This window comes from Hypomesus nipponensis, chromosome 21 (assembly GCF_054491055.1).
Source record: "Hypomesus nipponensis isolate SF chromosome 21, ASM5449105v1, whole genome shotgun sequence".
Classification (NCBI taxonomy): Eukaryota; Metazoa; Chordata; class Actinopteri; order Osmeriformes; family Osmeridae; genus Hypomesus; species Hypomesus nipponensis.
Window position 1 is genome coordinate 7,416,402 of NC_140381.1, and position 19,229 is coordinate 7,435,630.

Here is a 19,229-nt window from a genome sequence, read left to right on the forward strand (position 1 = left end):
GTCGCCCTTTCAAACCCAACACCAGCGGCTGACCTGTGAAAGTTGGATTGTGTGAAATGCACTGTCGGTTGGCAGTTTTTCCTTTTAATTGGACGATCCACTCTCCTCTCCCTCTCTCACCGCGGCCAAAAGTGTGACGGGCTTTCTGGCGATGGTGTCGAAGGTGTCTCCTTTTGAGTCAGCGACTGCCTTGATGACCTCCCTTGATGTCTGACTTCTCAGAAGGGCTAGGACGGTGATGCATAGACTGTAGAAGTCAACAACCAAGAGAAATATAGGATGAAGCTGAACTGAGCCAAGCTGTGTCATTGGAAACTCTTCTCGTTGTGCCAGTTGAACCACAGCTGAAAGTGGAAAGGGCAGAGTTGAAGGGGAACCTTTTTTGATTGTTATTCGATGTCGGTTGAGAAATGCACGATAGTATTTCAGTGGCGAACCTTGGAATACTGTCGTTATCAAAACATGTAAAAGTCCTGTGAAGCTGTCAGATGTTAAAAATAACACATGTCCATATATTGTTTCCATGGCAATGCCATGTACTCAGAAGTAGTGATATTTAGTCTGGTAGAACAAACCTACACACAAGCCTGGTTCCCCATAGGCCACTGGAACTTCAAGACTTGGTTTGTTTGAAGTGTTTGGTGGTCTAATGGCTGGGTGAGGTACCGTCATTTGGCTGATTGTTACGCCAGACCTGAAGGGTAGTGTTTATGGCCGTTCAACTAACCTGGAATTTACAGACTGAGGGGTATTTTTCACTAGCACAATCCAGTTACAGGCTGAATTTGTTGATTTCAATATAAATGTATAGTCTAGGAACCCAATACAGTATGTCTTTGCGTGTATTGTTTGCTTTGAAGATGAGTATTTCGTTTGTCTTTTGTGGATGGTGCTCTGTGGATGAATGGATTAGCAACACTTAAGTCCGTCAAAATGATGCTTTAGTTATGCAACTGACAGAATGTTATATCGATTTCGTTTTTGAATTCACGTTAAGGCCAAGCTCACCCTTTTGAGTCACACGCGCGCCTTGCTGTCTTCATGTGAACGCACGAACCCCTAAGCAAGAGCCAGCTGGTGACGGGAGAACAGGGGTTCCTCGAGACCTTCAGTTGATGTGAGTGGGTGGTGTTCTCATCTTGCGTCCAAATAAAGCCCCATATCTCTGTCTCTCTCTCTCTTTCTCTCTCTGCGCCCGGAGGCTCGCATGCGGCAGTGGAACAGAGCCGAAGCCAGCAGCCGGTTATAGCTCGAGCTCTGTCCGAGTGCCTCCTGGATGCTCTCCAACTCCGCGGAGTCGGTGTGTTCCCCGAGGCTGCTGAGAAACAGTGTAGTTGGGCAGCTGGCCGAGCGGCGATGCGGTGAACAACGGAGCGGTAGGCTACAATGACGCACCGAAAATGTACACTTGAATGACTTTCCCATGGTCCACGACCACAAATATAAACACAGGCTAGTGTTATATCTAGTCTATATAGGACATTGTATCGCTGATGGAGCCTGGCAAGTGTTACGCTATTGTATACTACGACTTATGTAGTAGCCTATGATACTACATTGGGTTTGTATGAAGTTATGGTAATTTTTCTAAAAGACAATGTTCTTACAATGCGTTTAATTTTCAGGTAAGACTAGGACAAGTGTAGAAACTTGGACTCCAGGCTGTTCTTGTGACAACAGGCGAGTGCCCAACACTGGTGTTTAGTTGTCACGGACAGGCACAAGAGTAGGCTATAGGATTGTTCGTGGACTGTATGGAAAATGAGAACTTCGTTTCTCCATCAATGTAGTTGAGAGACGCTGATGCGCACTCGACGGACGCTTGGCATCATTCACTTGGCACTCAACTTTCTCCATTTTCCGGATCGCAAGAAGACCTATGCATTTTTGTTGCTCTTAGTCTCTTTATAGTTAGTTAGACAGGCTAATGACGTTGGACTAAAGATCAGTGTGAATAACAGGCTGCTAACATTAAGGTTAGGCTATATTGACATTTAGGGAGTATGGATATGGTCGAACATTGGCTGTAAGAGCCGATAATGGATATTTACGAGTCGTTTTCGATTTGGATATAATTTCTTCGCTTCGTGGATTGAGAGGGGCAGCCCTACGATGCCGAACAAGGCTCGGGACGTGCCGGTGAACTCCTCTCCTGCGGTGGCGGCAAACGCGGAGGGAGAAGAGATCGAGGTGTTGGAAAGTACCGACGTCCTTCCAGTCGCCCCCGAAGACGTAAGAACAATCTGGATCTCATCTCTCCTGTCATCCTTCTATCCGTTTTCGTTTTGTCTTTCTGCGGCTCAGCCATTTGGGTTATATTTGCTTTTGCTTCACGTCTTCATATATGTAGCTTTATAGATTTACTGTTTGCTTTCCGTTACACATGTCTTGCCTTGCATGGATCCGTGACTGACCTGCTCAAAAAGGGAATTGACCCCATGTGTCCATGATATGCACCTCCAGACAACTAGCTGTTCCATATTGCTTGGCTGATGTATAATTGATGCTTGCGGTGCATGATTACTATAGATTCATTCAGGTAATGACGGCCCACACATGGCATCTGCTCATCTCCCATCCAGCTGTGCCTATAAGTGGCACCTTTCTCTATAGTCGTCTTTCTTGAGAGCACTCTCTCGTTCTCTCTCTCACGCCTTCCCTCCCTCTGTTTCTCTTTCCCTGTCCCAGCAATGGAAGTCTCTGTTTGACAAGGTATGTACTCTACCGTCCCCACACGACCCATTTTGCATGTGCGCTTGTGAGTCTAACGTGCGGAGGTTGTCATCGCTGTGTGAAAGGGGCGAGTTAACGACTCTCGTTTTGTGTTGTGAAGTGGTTTAATAACTAATGCTGGGAGTGACGGTTGCCAGACTGTGTTCGGTAACAAGTGAGCCTCAGTTCCCACCCTTGCGAGAAAGTTCAAACTTTTTTGAGGTGAGGGGAGAGCGCGGCCTTCGGTTGTTCCTGTGGAGTGAGTGAGAAGGAAGGAGAGAGCAGGTTCTGGCACTGTTGCCCCTGACACTGACCCGTGCAAATGCAATTAGAGCGATACATAATCCCAGTTACAATCACCATCCTATCCGCCCGCCCGCCCCACCCGCCTCCCGTCAAGGGAGCTGCTATAGGGGAGAAAGCAGAGGGGCCGACATGCCAGCCGGTGGGGGCTGCCAGACGGCAATCGGAGCCCCCCCCTCCACCACCACACGCTCTCTGGGGCTGCCCCAGCACCTGCCTGCCTGGACCCCAGGCCCCCCACTCAGCCCTACTCCCTACTGCATGGAAGGGCGGGCGAAGGCTTTTTAGTAGCGTGGAGCTAGGGAGGGGGAGAGTGTGGGTGTGTGTGTGTGTGGTGGTTAGGGAAGGGGATAGAGGTGTGTGTGTGGGGGGGGGGGGGGGCAGAGGCAAGTCAGGCTCGTGTCAGACTTGCTTTTTCAGACTCGAGGGAGACCAGGGGTAACCGAGGGTTGGGTGGGGGGGACCCAGGGGATTATGGGACAGTGTGGGGGGGACATACTCATTGTGGTCAGGCATTAAGTGGGCCTCTCAGTCCGCTGCTTTTATGCGTGCGGCACTGCTTTGAATTTCCTCAAGTGGCCTTCAGACAAGGGGGGTGGGGGGGGGGCTGTTGTTCTTTCCAAATGGTGAGGTCGTTGGCCGGTCTGGCAGCCACAAACACCCCTTTCACTCTTTTATTCTCTCCCCCCCTGCCACCCCTGAATGACCTGCTCCATTTGTCAAACACTGGATGGGGGTGACCTCCAGGGTCCCCACAGTGGAGACCGTGGAAGAGAAATGATGGAGCTTTGACCCGAAATGAGGAGTTTCGAGGACAAAACCGGGCAACAAAGTTTTACTTCCAAAGTAAAAAGGCTCAGTGATATGACGCCATCGCATTGCTCACCTTAAGATAGACGTCTTCCTCAATTTCACGGAAGAGATGCCTTCGTTGGAAATTGATTTAGAACGGTTGCGGTTGGAAATACGAAGGGGTGGGAAAGGGGGGGGGGGATAACAAATCTGGCAACCCTGCTGTGTCATTTCGGAGCACAGGCTGCCTATCTGGTGCTGCTTGTTACGCCCATGTGTGTGCTGCCTCCCTCCGGGAGCGCTGCTTCAATCAAGGTGCAGTGTGCCTGGGCTCTGTGTTCTGGTCCGCTGTCTTCTCTGTCTCAGGAGAGGATTCGGTTGCAGTGGAAGTGCTTCTCCCCCCCCAGAGCAGACAGATCATAAACCTCAAACGCTTTTCATTTGTGTCTGTCTCTTTAAACACACGTTACTGGATGACTGAACACGCTTACACGCACATACAACACACACACACACACACGCAGTGTCCCATCCATGCATGCATGAACACGGCTACACACACACATATAGACCTAACGAAGCAGACATCCCATCGAGAGAATGGCAGCTGCATGACACCCAGTTCTACTCGAGGACAGGCCCACTAGTCTAATCAAAGATAATTGCCTGGATCCTTCAACAAAATGCATCCCGCTCAGTAAGGGGATCTCCCTCCCCCCACCGCACTCGACTCAACGCCGGCTCAAAAGAAAAGTCGACATTATTTTTGGACAAAATTGGAGAAATTAAGCATGCAAAGTACTTTAATGAGAGCTTGCTATTTCTATCTGTTCAGGAGACAGACTAGCTGATGGATTTTCTCCTTCGCGTGGAAGGTGACCCAGGAGATTTTGTATTGGGTTTCTTTTCAGCACGATGTAAAAGGCCGCATTAGAAAGGCTATACAGGATATTCCTTGTCTTACTTCACTTTGCCTGAGTCATTGGTCGGCAGGAGAAGAAGCCTGTGGTTCTCAGGTGTTGGGGGTGAGTGACATATTGAGACAAAGCACCAGCTAGACGGTTATAGGAGACAAAACACACACACACACACACACACTCGCACACACTGAGGCTCTGGTTTTCGCCCTGCGGGTCAAACATGAATCCTTCCGCTGGTAATTCAAATGGTAGCGATGGGCTATGTTAGCTGCCACTGGACTTTATGGATATTTGGGTTTCAATGATGGACATGCTGGGTAAAAGCAAAAAGCATGTCGTGTGCGTGAATGGGCCTGCCCACAGTGAGGATCGTATCCAAAAAACGATGACCTTTCGTCGACCGATTGCCACCCAATACCTGCACACCACACCTCCACTTTGATCCTTTTACGGAGCGGTTATGTGTGTGTGTGCTGACACACTGCACCCATTGTGTTGACATCCTACCGTGGTGTAACGCCCCCCCCCCCCACCACCCGGATTGACCGGCCAACATGCCACAGGGCACGCGTCTCGAGTCAGGCGATTCGAACGTTCACATGGGCGCACGCTGTACGCATACAGTAGTTCCAACTGCAATCCTATTACGGGGGGCCTACCGCAAGCAAGGGATTAGGACTTTCCTTCGCTAATTTATTTGTTTAGCTCCTCGTCGGCTGTGGCCTATTGATCCGGTCAGTCACGGCGAAAACACTGACGCGGGGTCACACCCTCTGCACGGCGGTTCTCGTCGCCGCTTGACGGCGCGGCGATTTACAATCGCATGCTATTCGTTCTCCCCTCAACAGCCAATCGAGACGAAGCGGTGGGGAAGGGGGGCGGGTGTCTGGCTGGTTGCTCCACAGCCCACCTGTTCCTGGAGGCAACATGTGACGCCTCGGCGAGCTCGTTAACGAGAGAGAGAGAGAGGAGCTGCCGACGCCGGAGCAGAGGGGCGGCCAGCCGGCCTCTCCGGTCTCCCTTTTGTCTCGGAGGCAGCCGGCCCTGCCGTGGCACAGCTGCCGCCCTCTCAGCGCCGCCGCCCCTTTGGAATGGCACTCCACCGTGAGTGGTCGAGGAGACGGGTGACTTGGCACCTCATTGGTTAAGCCAATGAGGAGGCTAGGGGAGCGACAGGCTCCCTATGTGTGCACCATGCATCCCCCCTTTGACACGACCCTCGCCTCACGGCCCTCTCTTCACGAAGCCCCCTCCTGGCACAATGGCCTTTGCGGCTAATGGGCACTCGATATCCCAAGATCTTTTAGCATACAAGCCCCATTTGAGCTGGGGGGGGGGGGGGCTAACTATTCAACAACCTTGTTTCCTGTCCTCAAAAAATAAATATACACGGAGTGCGCCTTTAAGTTTCCTCGTTGAGAAACATAATCAGTGGGCATCTTTCTGCTCTGGCGTCTCGCCACAGCCCCTAAATAGCTTTCCATCATGAAAGGAAGAGCTCCAGTCGACAAGAGTGTGAAAACAGCCCCGGCCATACGTCAAGGCCCCCCCCCCCCCCGCGTTGTCGATCTGCCGATGCAAAGGGGGAAGATTTGGCGCCTGGCACGTGGTAATTGGCTGCCGTGTGTGTTGACTCGTAAAGGAAGCAGACGGAGATTGCCGGAGAGGGGAAGGAGATGTGGAGGAGCCGGCTGAAGGAATCGCGCCCCCTCCTGCACGTGGAATGTGCTGCGGTTGGGCGCTTATTGTTTTTCGTCTCTGCATTTTTTTTTTCTCTTCTTGTTCTGTCTGTTATTTTTGGGTGTGTGTCTGTTGTTTATGCAAGCGCTTACATATGTTTCAGCGCGTCTGGCTTTGATATGTTAATCCGTTCGGAGGGGTCAGCCCAGTTGAATCGATGCCAGTCTGCGGCACTCTTGGGAGTGTGTGTGTGTGTGTGTGTGTGTGTGTGTGTGTGTGTGTGTGTGTGTGTGTGTGTGTGCGTGTGCGTACACCCACCAGCTGCCAGTTCAGGCCCTCGTGTCAGTGTGACCGCAAGGTCTGATCTTACTCTCAGCTTACATAACAGGAAAGCACGTATTATACAGTATAAAGTACATTATACTTCCTAAAGATAGCACGCGCTCACTGACGAGCAGTCTAACTTTCCTCTCCAACCCACCACCCTCATTCTCCTGCGCGCACACCCAAAAGAGTGTGAGCTTCTCTCTGTGTGTGTGTGTGTGTGTGGCTTCTAAGCCGTTGAACGTGTCCAGCATAGCCTCTCGTGAACGCCAGGGCGCAACTCTTAGCGTGCTCCTTGACATAGCGATCAAGACTGAGCTTGGCCTGAGAGCGGCAGACATTCGACAGCTTCCGGCCTCCTGTTTCAGCTCGTCATTCAGGTCCACGGCGATCAAAGCTGGCCCAGTCCATTCACTCCTCACGGCTGAAACTGGGATACCTTCCCACAGGTTATGGTTACAACCAGGCTGATGTGGGAGTTTAACTCTCTCTGTCTCTCTCTCTCTCTCTCTCTCTCTCTCTCTCTCTCTCTGTCTCTCTCTCTCTCTCTCTCTCACTTTGTCTCTGTGTCTCTCTTCCTCTTTCTCTCTGTCTGGAAAGGACCTCTTCTGTGCATTTTTGTGTGTACGTCGGAGGGGGGGGGGGCATGGCTTTTGTATGAGTCTGTTGCTCATTTTCTTCTCCTTTTTTAGGTTTGATTATTGCAAACGTCTCTGAAATGCTGGAGAAGATGATAAAACACACACACACCTATTCCGGCTCCACTGGCCTTACAGGTTCATCCTGAAGCCTGGCAGGTGGACTGGTGGACAATACACCTGTGTGTGTGTGTGTCTGCCCAGACGTCACTCACTCACTCACTCACTCACTCACTCACACTATAACAGAACCGGTTACAGCTCGGCGAGTCAAACTCTCCAGTCCAGCTTCTCCGATGAAGCACAGTTTAGTCTTTATGGTCAAACAGATGGTCCATTGAGGGAAAACCCCCACAAAACCTCTGCCGATGTCGCAGCCTTTGCCGAAGTTGCACAGAAAGCCATGCGGGATTCATTCGCCACTGTGAATCGCCGCAGTGTGCTCTAACTGCGCGTGTGGCAGACTGTGAAGAGGTGTGTCTGTTTGAAACCTCACCACCACCAATGTCTTCTTGTATCCCTCCTCCCTGGAGAGAGCCGTTGAAGTAAGTGCATCTGCAGTTTAGATTAAATAAAGGCAGAGCCGCGCTATTTTCGAAGGTAATTAACTTCAGCGCTGTTCGCGCGGCCCCCCGCACAAAGCCGAGATTATTGCGAAGTTCGGACGGAGAGCGCAATCTCATTTCCCTCTCCCGTGCCTTCCGTATTCTGCTTCAGTGTTGCTGTTTTGCAGAGTTGGGCGGCTGGCACAACACAATGATTTCAGAGACCTCACTCATGCACTTCCACGCCGCCGTTTTCACACCTTCGTGTAGCACGTGAGAAATCAATTTACACTCCGCAGGAAAAAACTGAGAACTCCCCTATGCAGTTTGAGTTGTGAGGTTGCTGAACATGCACTGTACTGGTAGGGACGTTACCTATTGCCCTGTTCGACAGAAATTCTGCTTTAGACTATGCAGAGGGGAATTGTTGTTGTCGATGCCCGATTATGCTGGAAGCCCCTTTTTTTTTTTGTGCCGTCATCATGGCCACCCCGCGGCCTCCTAGGGTGCCCAAGGTGAGTGACGGTGCTTAGCTGTCAGTCTGGCTCATGGCTCGTCTTACATGGCATCGCTGCGGAACCAACCGGCAGAATTCGCTGAGTGTCTGTTCCCTTGCCTGCGTCAGGGTGTTCCATCTAGGCCTGGCTGAACACCCGCGAAGGCCCCTCCCCATCGAACCGTTCTTGTCTGGTTGACGCGAAGGGCGTGATTTGTGGCACCCTCATTAAGGAGCCTGTCAAGGTGTTTCCTTCGAAGTGTCAGGATGATTTGCATGCTCGCCTCTTGTGGAAGGCCTGCCAAAGTGAGGATTATAGACACCCTCTTTGCAGTTTTTTTTTAACCTGTGGCTAGAATCATCAGAATAGGCTTCCTTCTTCTTTGAGGAACAAGGGGTCAGGTGGCTGAGCGGTAAGGGAATCGGGCTATTAATCAGAAGGTTTGCTGGTTCGATTCCCGGCCGTGCAAAAGGATGTTGTGTCCTTGGGGCAAGGCACTTCACCCTACTTGCCTCGGGAGAATGTCCCTGTACATACTGTAAGTCGCTCTGGATAAGAGCGTCTGCTAAATGACTATATGTAATGTAATGAACCGACTGGCTGATGCTGGAGGGCTCCTCAGTATACGTCTGGTGGGGATATGGGAGTGTGAAATAGCCCCCGTCTTTGAAATACCGACTCTCTTTAAAATGTTTCAGTGGTTAAAGTAAGATCTTTTTTTTGGGCACGGGAATAACGGCCATCTTGATCGTTTCTCGGACTCCTACGGGGTTTCTTGGGGTTTCGGTGGAAGCAGATTGGCCAAGGCGATACAGTTCATGTTGCTCGCCGACAGCTGTACTACATCATTATATCTCTGTTAGAGTCTCAGAGGGGAATATCCACCCATCTCCGCTGAAGACTCGGTTCTAGAAGTTTCTCTCGACCGCGGGGCCCTCGGTGGGATGGAGGTGGTGTTGTGTATGGTTCCTGACCCTTTAGGATTATGGAAATAGGATTATTAAAGCAGGGTGATTGGCAGGTCGCACGGCGACAACGGAACAGCACGGAGAGACCTAGGATGCCTTTGTGATGCGGGAGAGAAGGAGGGGGCGCCCGTAGGGAACCCCGAACGCCGAGGGGAACGCAGACGGGGTCGACTCCCCCCACCGTCCGCTTACAGTGCTCGGGGTGCGTTGGGAACCTCCCCCGGAGCCGCCTGAAGGGGGGCGGGTGGTGTTGAGTCCCGCCGACAGCTGAAGGGTTCCACCCCGCCCCAGATGTCAGCCTTGAAAATATCTCAGGCAGCATTCGACCCCCTCCCTTCCAATATCAATCCCGGCCCTCTGTCCAGAGATTTGCAGAAATTAAATCAGGCCCCCCTCTTGGGCACCCCGGCCCTGGGTCCATTTCCCCTCCATCAAAGACCATAAATCTCCTGGGTGAAAGGACCCAGCCCCCCGCCCCCCCCTCCAGGAGAGGCAGGGTCACCGTAGGGCGAGCCCCAGAAAGAGGGACCGTGAATGGGGGACAGAGACAGCCAGCAGCAGCCCGCCCCCCGTGAGCGACAAATGTTTCTCACTTCTTTTTGTCCCCTCGTCTCACCCCCGAGGCTCCTAAATGATGGCCCTTGTAAAAGGTTGTTTTATGTGGAAGGAGTGTGTGTGCGTGTGTGTGTGGGGGGGGGGGGGGGGAGGGGGAGTGGGGGGGGGGGGAGTGACATTCTGTAATGTGGTTGTTTCTGGGAAGGAGGTTAGGGCCTCGTTGTTTTGTCTCGACGCTGACCTGACCGTGCCCCATGCCTGGGCGACATGGACACTCCATCACCTCGCCTTTCTCCTCCTCTACTCTTTTGTGTGTGTGTGTGTGTGTGTTTGGCAAAGACAATGTGCATTGTGTCTAGTTGCATTCAGCGTACATTCTGTGCGATTTATCTCCTGCGTAAAGATTTCTCAGGCTTTCTCAAGTGTTTGGGGTGTGTGTGTGTGTGTGGGTGCTTCCCCTTGCGTGTGCTGGTTTTTGTAACCCGCCATGGGGGGTGTTTATTTGCACACTTGCTAGGGGAGCGCAATGCGGGCCGCCAGATCTCAGCATGGATTCCCCACATCACCACTGTCTCCGCCCCGGGGGCAACACGGTGCTTCTTTTGATCTCTCTCTCTCTCTCTCTCTCTCTCTCTCTCTCTCTCTCTCTCTCTCTCTCTCTCTCTCTCTCTCTCTCTCTCTCTCTCTCTCTCTCTCTCTCTCTCTCTCTCTCTGTCTCTGTCTCTCTCTCTCTCTCTCTCTCTCTCTCTCTCTCTCTCTCTCTCTCTCTCTCTCTGTCTCTCTGTCTCTGTCTCTGTCTCCCCTACCTGTCTCTCCCCCTACCTCTTTCTCTCCCCCGTACCTCTCTCTCCCCCCACCTCTCTGTTCTCTATCCTGTCTAACCTCAGCATGTAGCCCTCTCCTCCAACTGTTCTCCCCGCAGCCTAGAGACTCAACCAGCCAACCGGCACCCCTGTGACTAAACCAACACACGCTCAGACAGCAGTTCATTACAGCTCTCTCCCATGATAAATGCTCCAGTCAAACTCCTCGTGTTTGCCAGTGCTCCCGATGCAGCATTGGTCAAAGCCCCTGGCGACATCATCACCTCCCCTCCCCCCTCCATGACACTTCTTTATCACTTCTTTGTGCAGCGCAGGGCTGCAGGCACAGAGGAAGCTGGGAGATGTTGTTTGAAGCCCTCAGACTGGAGGAAGAATGTGGCTGAACTGTGTGTGTGTGTGCACCTGTGTGTCTGGGTGTGTGTGTGTGCGACTGCGTTTGTGTGTGTGTGGGCATGCGGCATGTGTGTGTCAGATACTGTGTGTGTGTGTGTTAGATACTGTATGTATGAGAAGGAGTGGGTTTGAGACGCTTCGTTCCTGATTATTGATGGATCCATGTAGCCTTCTTCGGAGTCCGGTGATGGACTGGCTCCGGTTTGGGATCCAGGTTTTTGAAATCCAGATGTGGCTGCTGAATGTCTTTCTGTTTGTTGGTTGCTTAGTGACTGTGGGCTGTGCAGCAGGGGCCTCAACAGCGTCCTCAGATTGAAAGCCCTCTGGGGTCAGAGAATGTCATGCGTTTCCCCCGACCTTATTTTATGGATTGGTCAAGGTAAGGGTATGACTTGTTCAATTGTGTTTCCTTCCAGGCTCGACTTATTATGGGATGACGTGACCTGGTATCCATGGTAACACCAGAAAGCCCCGTTGAAATCCGTCCGTCCGTCCGTCCGTCCGACCCCCCCCCCCCCCCCCTCCCCCGTCTGTACTGATCGAGCCGTACCTGTCCCTTTTAATGACATCATCACATGCTCCCGTTGCTTGGTAACCTGCCACGGTCGAGGCAAGGGAGTGCGCGGCGGCGGCGACAGGCTAATTTGCGGCGGGGAAGCGGCAAGCGTGATGAACGAGGGGCCTGCGAGGCGTGGCTCGCTCCGACAACGATGAGTCGGGGGCGCGAGCGTCGCTCAGCGGCCTCGGCGGCGGTGAAGCACCGGCGTTGTGACAGGGAACACCCCGGAAACACCACCGTCCAGGACCCATTCAGATGGGATGCTGGACGGTGGGAATGACCAGAGCTCCCTTTTCCTCACTCCTGTGTCTCTCCCCCCCCCCCCCCACACACACACATACACCTGCCCGTGCTACAAGGAACACGATTTGGAAAAAACATCATTTGTGCTCAGGGAACAAGCCGAGGGTAGATTCTGGAGCCGCGTCGACGCTGTTTGTGGAAACCAGAGGCGGGGGGGGGGGGGAACGAGCGGGTCTGTCGGCGAAGAGGGGGAGGGAGTTTTCCTCCGGTGAGAAAGCAATCACTCGAGGCTGCTAATCTGTTTTCTTTTCACTTCCCATCCAAGGGTAGAGAGAAGGATGTGTATAGCAGGGACTGCCTGTCATTCTCTCTCTCACTCCCCCTACCTCTCTCTCTCTCTCTCTCATACACACACCCTCTTTAGCTACCAATTAGGTTGACCAAACAACACTACCACACTGTATTTCTCCTCACTCCACCCCCTCCCTCCCTCCCTCCCTCCCTCCCTCCCTCCCTCCCTCCCTCCCTCCCTCCCTCCCTCCCTCCCTCCCTCCCTCCCTCCCTCCCTCCCTCCCTCCCTCCCTCCCTCCCTCCCTCCCTCCCTCCCTCCCTCCCTCCCTCTTTCTTTATGAAGGTCTCCCCCATCCCCTCGGGTTCTGGAGCTCAGGGGGAGGCGTCGCACAGAGACCCAGTCACTCATCGCCTCCTCTTTTCTCACCCCGTCTCCCTTAACAACACATTACTGAACCCTCTTTACCTACTTCCCTTCTTCCCTCTCTCCGTCAGCACCTTCCATCCATCTCTCCACCTTTCCGTCATTCCCTCCCTCCTTCTCGATCCACCTCCCTCCTTCTCTCTGAACCCTCCCTCCATCGCTCCATCTGGTTCTCCCTCTCTTAAATCCAGTCCCTTCGTTTCCCCCGTGCTGTTTTCGTCTCGGGGGTCTGGCGCCTGCTGCGAGTGTGGGCTGGCTTCTGCGTTCACGGACCTCGGCGTGGCATTTCTCAGGCTAATAGACGTCCCGTCAGAGCATTAGTCATCGATCTCACCGGCGGCGTGGGCCGCTCGCCCGCCAGGCCGTGACACGCATGCCGAAACCATCTCGAACAGAGCCAGACGGTGACCTTTTACCGGGGGAGGGTTTTTTTTTGGGGGGGGGGGAGAGATGAGAGATGTTGTCTGGGTAATTAACGACCCCGCGACCGTGTCTCATCACGGTTCCCCCCCCCCTGTCGCCCCGCCTCGCTTCCCGACTCCGCCACTCGTCTGTCGATCATCCAGACAGGGCAGCCCATCGATACGGTCTGCCTGGCTATTCCCAGCAGAGGCAAGTGCAAAGTTCGGCTCCGTCGCCCCAGACAAACGACTTTCTGATAAAAGTCGATGACTGACGTGCTTGATTTTAGCAGTGTAATTTTCCCCGATTGAAGGATTGCAGCAGCGCTGTGCCCACAGGCACACCCTCCCCCATCCCCTTCCTTTGGTGCTCGGCTCTGACAGGTCCGACAGGACCCAAACATCGAATGGAGTCTGCTGACAGCTCTTAAAAGCCTTTCAACCGGAAACCCTCCCTCTCCCTTCGTGTAAGTCCATCACAATGGGGGGGGGGGGGAGAAACGAGCCGTCAGCCTCACGTGTAGTCTCAAATTGCGCCCCTTGTGTGCTACAGTTCTGCACCAGTGAACAGGAAGTACCTGCGGGTCCAAAACGCGGGCGGGCTGAAAGCCTTCTCTGTAGTCGTCCTTCCGTGTCCAGATTCTTTGTTCACGCCGGCCCACCTGTGCCCGGACTCGCCAAGCAGCACTCTCGGATCGTTCCGGGTGAACGTTCTCACACCGTTCACCACCTGGTCCGCTTCAAGCCCCCCCCGCCTGCATCCCTTCGTCCCCGAGTCCCATTCAAAGCAGCGTGTCTTCTCCGAAAAACCGTCTTTTAACCTGGGCCTGGAGGTGGGGATCCATTGCTCATCTGTTCCCATCACCCCAGACGGTTTGTGAGGTCGTGTTTTGGATGGATTAGAGTCAGAACTCCCGGCTGAGAGGGATTACAGATTAAGGGGAATGCTGATGCCCCCCCCCCCCCTTCCCTAACCCCTGCTGTCGCTCCGTCTTGTCTGCGGGGCGTGTCAGACATCAGTCGGAGGTTACGACCCTTTGACCTTTCACCCTCGGCGGTTCCTGAGCTCCCTCCCCCGTCCGTTTGGGCGACCCTCCAGCCCGCTCCCAAGCTGCTGCCCCGCACTCCAGCTGAACCCGGTCGCCTTGACGACCTGGAACAGGGGGTTCGCCGTGCCGCGATTCAAGCCGGAAGAGACAACCCTGGTAAGTCCTCGCTCCTGGTGCTGACCTGTGGTGTGGGAGAGATAACGTTTGTGTTTTCTCAGCTGCAGCTTGCGATATTGATGTGGACACAAAGGGAGAGAGGGAGAGAGGGAGAGAGGGAGAGAGGGAGAGAGGGAGAGGGGGAGAGGGGGAGAGAGGGAGAGAGGGAGAGGGGGAGAGGGGGAGAGGGGGAGAGGGGGAGAGAGGGAGAGAGGGAGATCCATCCTATATCTCTCCCTGGACAGGCTCCTCACTGGTGTCAAGGTCGTGGATTTGAACTACTGAATTAGCATGAGAAAGCCGATGTGAGTGAGTGCGTGTGTGTGTGTGTGTGTGTCTGTCTGTGTGTGTGTGTGTCTGTCTGTGTGTGTGTCTGTGTGTGTGTGTGTCTGTCTGTGTGTGTCTGTCTGTGTGTGTCTGTGTGTGTGTGTGTCTGTCTGTGTGTGTGTGTGTCTGTCTGTGTGTGTGTCTGTGTGTGTGTGTGTCTGTCTGTGTGTGTCTGTCTGTGTGTGTCTGTGTGTGTGTGTGTCTGTCTGTGTGTGTGTGTGTCTGTCTGTGTGTGTGTCTGTGTGTGTGTGTGTCTGTCTGTGTGTGTCTGTCTGTGTGTGTCTGTGTGTGTGTGTGTCTGTCTGTGTGTGTGTGTGTCTGTCTGTGTGTGTGTCTGTGTGTGTGTGTGTCTGTCTGTGTGTGTGTCTGTCTGTGTGTGTGTCTGTCTGTGTGTGTGTCTGTCTGTGTGTGTGGCGCGTGTGTCCCCCCGTGTATGTGTTCCAGACCACTTCCCAGCTGTCAAATCAGAGGGTGCCAGCTCACCCCCCCCCCCCCCACCACGACTGCCCAGCTAAGTCTGAAGCCAGGACAGACCTCTTCATGACTCCAGTCAGTGATCTGATGGGCAGCCAGTGTGTGAGCTGTGTGCCACTGGAATGCCCTCCGCTCACTTTCCCCCGCGGCGCACCATCCCGCCGTCCGCACACACCCATGCCTGTTGAGGAGACACAACCGCTTTTGTACAAATCGCTCAGGGGACGAGAGGAAGGTGTGTGTGTTCTCCCGTGTGTGTGTGCGAGAGTCTGTGTGTGCCGGGGTGTTTAAGAGGGTGTTGCACGCGAGGGCCAGTGAACCGGGCCTGACACGCTCTCGTCTTCCCGTGTAATTAGCAGAGAGAGAAACGAGCACGTCCCCCAGTAATAGTAGCTTTTAATTAGACCCACTAATTGGACTTTGTCAGGGAAGCACTTCCTCCTTGTGTGTGCGTCCGCGCGAGAGTGTGCGACAGTGTCTGTGATTCATTGTTTTGAGTGTATCTGTATGTGTGTATTTTGTGTGTGTGTGTGTGTGCGCATTTGAGGAGTTGACCTCCACGACCCTACAGGACAGCTACCCTGGCCCTGCTCAATCTTCATTAACGAGGATGGGCTCAGTCAATAGACCAATGAACACGCCCGCAGATCGACACGAGAGAGAGTTACTCTCCTGTGTGACCTGACAGCCTGGGTTCAAGCGCTAACCAATCCTACAGCTGCCCAATTAGTAAATGACTGGTGTGAGGACAACTATGGGAACGATGAGCCGATGGTGTGTGTGTGTGTGTATAGAGTGTAGAGGTATAGTGATGGGGTGGTACTCGTATCGTTAGCATGTAGTCAGAGAGCAGAAGGCGACAGATCGACCCAGTCTGTATGTCAGAGCGTGGGTGGTTGAGGGGGGATTGCATGGTGAGCCACCCGATGCGTGAAACCATCATGCAAATTGTATGGAGTGTGTGGGATGGTGTGTGTGTGTGTGTGTGTGTGCGCGCGCGCGACAGACGACCTTCGTAGACGTCGGTGACACTGCATGGTCACCATCCAAACCGTGAAGTAGCCCCATACAAAAATGTCCCTCCCCCCCTCTGCCTTCAACAGCGTCCGTCAATGTCACCATGCTGGATCTTTCAGAACCCCCCCAGCACACAGCTTCCCTCCCTCGTCTTGTCTGAGGGGCTCCGGCACCCCCCTCCCCCCAACCACAATCATCTCATGTCACGCATGTTACCGTGCCGACGGACCCCGTTGCGCTCGTTACCGCTCAGACCCGTTGGTGTCACAGAGGAGCCGGCACGTGTCTGTGCTGTTAGATGTGACTTGCTGTTTTAAAAAAGAAATACCAAATTCCAGGGCCAGTATCGCCATTTTTTTTTGTGTAAAAGTAACCCAAGTTTTGCTGGGATGCAGAATGTAGCGGTTCAGAGAGAGAGAGGAGGGTTGGAGGTTAAAACCAATTAGCTGGAGAATGTTGGCGCTCACCCATCCGGTGAAGACCCCGCCGCCCTTGGATGTCTGCATGGTGACTCGAGCGACTCGGGGTCAAAGGTCGGCGCTACCTTGTAGAGAATTGCAGGGGGAGGAGGGGGGGGGGGTAGAGGGGCTTCCTTGCCCCCTCTCCTTCACCCGAACCAGCCGGGCGAACGAGCATGGCTGCGATGCGATGTCGTCTCGTTTGCTGTCGAATCGCGGATGCCAAGGAGGGGAGGAGAGGAATGAGGGGTGGATCACCAAGGAGAAGTCCCCTTTCAGAGAGTGGAAGGGTTCCGGGGGTGGTTGTGGGGTTGGGGGGGGAGTCACGAAAGCCATCCCGTCACGGTCGGACAGACCTGTTTGTTCAGACGCCCTCAGGTGCACACTCAGTCACCCCTGGTAGTTAGACGAGCTGGATTACCTCCGTGATGAACACGTCTTTTTTTAACACGTAAAAAAAAAGGGGGATTTGTTTCCCTTCTGATCTTGGGGGTTGTGAGTGTTGTGTTGCGAGTGTTGTGTTGCTGCAGTCCTGCTAGATGAGTCCTCTTGACTCTCTTGGCTGACTCAAGCTTCCTCGTGTGCAGCAGTATGGAAATGTGGGCTTCGGATGGAACCTTGTAATGAACCCCTCCCTCCCTCCTCCTCGCCCTCTCCCTCCCTCTCTCCCTCTCTCGCTCTCTCTTTCCCTCTCCCTCTCTCTCTCTCCCTCTCCCCCTTCTCCTTAACCTTAAAACTAAGCTATGAAGGCGTTCCCACTGAAAGCCTGTGTGCACCATTATCATGGGATCAATGTGTGTGTGTGTGTGAAATAGATGCCTTTGTCTTAAGCGGGCCCCCTCAGACCAGGCTACTACACAAAGAATCCAGGAAGCGATGGCCGTCTCAAGCTGTTTGATTCGGTTCACACAGCTCCTGGTTTCTACCCATAACAATCCCTGCGGTCAGCAGAAGAGAGTGAAATCAAACGTCCCCCGGACGGTCACACGGTCTCGCTCTGCGTGGGTGCATGAAAACAGGCTGGATTTCCCTCTGGAAAAAAAGCAGATGTGACCGAACGACCGATGGCCGATAGCCTGTCTCGCTCTCATCTTCAACCTGGCCATCTCATCAGGAAGTCCTTAGTTCAGGGAAGGGGAAATAGGGCCTAATTGGGGGGGAAAAGAGATCGAGGAAACCTTGCATGAAATTGCAGTTCGGTGCCCATTGTGAAGAGGGGGAGGGGGGTCTCCCCCCCCGAGCGCCTTGCCTGTGCGCCTGGTGACTGCAGAGGGTGTGCACTCCACTGTGAAGACTGCATCCTGGGAGCGTGTGTGGGAATGTGTGTGTGCGTCGAGAAAGTATGTGTCAACAAGGTACTGCGTGTGCGAGGGAGCAAAGTTAGCGAGGGAATGTTTGCGGGTGTGTTTGGTGAGAACGTGTGACTGAGCGATCGAGCGAGTGAGAAATGGTGTGTGTGTGTGTGTGTGTGTGAGAGAGAGTCATAGAGAAAATAGGAGAGAGTGACGCACACACACAGATGGGCGTCTGAATGTAGGCTAAGGCGTTCAGGCTGGGGCGGGGGGGTCTGGGGGGGTTCATTTCTGGGGGGTTTGGGGGGCGGGACTGGTGTGTGTTTGTGTTTGTGTTTGGTTGGTGGCGGGGAGGGGAGGGGGGCTGTAATCCCCCATTCTGGGTCGTCAATAACACCTCCTCTGCCTGATGCAGATAGATAAGCACGGAGAGAGAGAGAGACACAGACAAACACACTCACACACACACACTCACAGAAGGACACACACAGAGCACCAAGGTTGGATCAGTTGGTGTGTCGCTCACCATGACAAAGTGTCCCCGGCAGAAACTGGCTCGGGTCCTCCAGGAGAAGGTTAGTTCCCTTTCAGTTTTGATGTGTGTGTGCGTACGTATAATATGCTATCATGTGATAAGGCACGTCATTGGGGTCATGAAAATCTTACCTCCAGGCATTCTCGTGGTCTCAGCTCTACCCAATGCAGCGGTCCTAACCGCAGACTTCCTGAAACGGGAAGCGTGGCCGTGTTGCCGTCCTCCACGTCTCATTATCTCTCGCCGTGACATTTGGGTTCTGAGTAGCACAACGCGTCTCTCCTCTAAACTCTCTCTGTCTCAGCCGGCCGGCAGCCATTTGCCAGCCCGCTGTGGCATATGGAGAAGGCAAACAACCACTCACAAAGACTCTGAGGGTGTGTGTGTGTGTGTGTACATGTATGTGTGCTTGCGTGTGTGTGTTGTGTGTGTGTGTGTGTGTGTGCACCATAGTGAGTCTGAATGTCACCTCTCAGAGGCGCGCGGCAGCTGTCTTCAGCCTCTGTTCACAAACAACCTGACACCCACAGCCAACAGAGAGAGGAGACTGGATGGAGAACGCCCGGGGACGGCCCCTTCACAGTCAGTTGAACACGCGCGCACAGACCCACACACACACGCACACACAGACCCACACACACAACTGCACATGCCCACACGCAGACCCCCACACACACGCACAGACCCACGCCCACACTTCAAACTCAAAGACCCAGATGTGGGCCTTTTTGAAATTCTTGGCGGGACGGTTGGGTTGGGAGTTCAAGAGGGCTTCCTGCCTCTCGTAGCGAGGACGGCTGAGACGGTTCCTCCGCGCGTCCTCCCTGCAGCTCGTGGCTGACATTCCCCTGA

At 53.7% G+C, this 19,229-nt stretch overlaps 1 protein-coding gene across 2 annotated transcripts in view; it reads left to right on the forward strand.

Moving 5' to 3' along the window:
• Positions 1 to 289: 289 nt before the first annotated feature.
• Positions 290 to 19,229, forward strand: part of rhbdl3 (rhomboid, veinlet-like 3 (Drosophila)) — a 37,207-nt gene continuing 18,267 nt past the window's right edge. The window contains exons 1-3 of one of the 2 annotated variants that reach the window (XM_084686060.1): positions 290 to 1,376; positions 1,626 to 2,232; positions 2,689 to 2,712. In XM_084686060.1, the coding sequence (XP_084542186.1) occupies positions 2,113 to 2,232; positions 2,689 to 2,712 (144 nt within the window). In that variant the 5' untranslated portion in view covers positions 290 to 1,376; positions 1,626 to 2,112. The remainder of the gene's footprint in view (positions 1,377 to 1,625; positions 2,233 to 2,688; positions 2,713 to 19,229) is intronic. The other variant, XM_084686061.1, reaches the window with a different exon arrangement.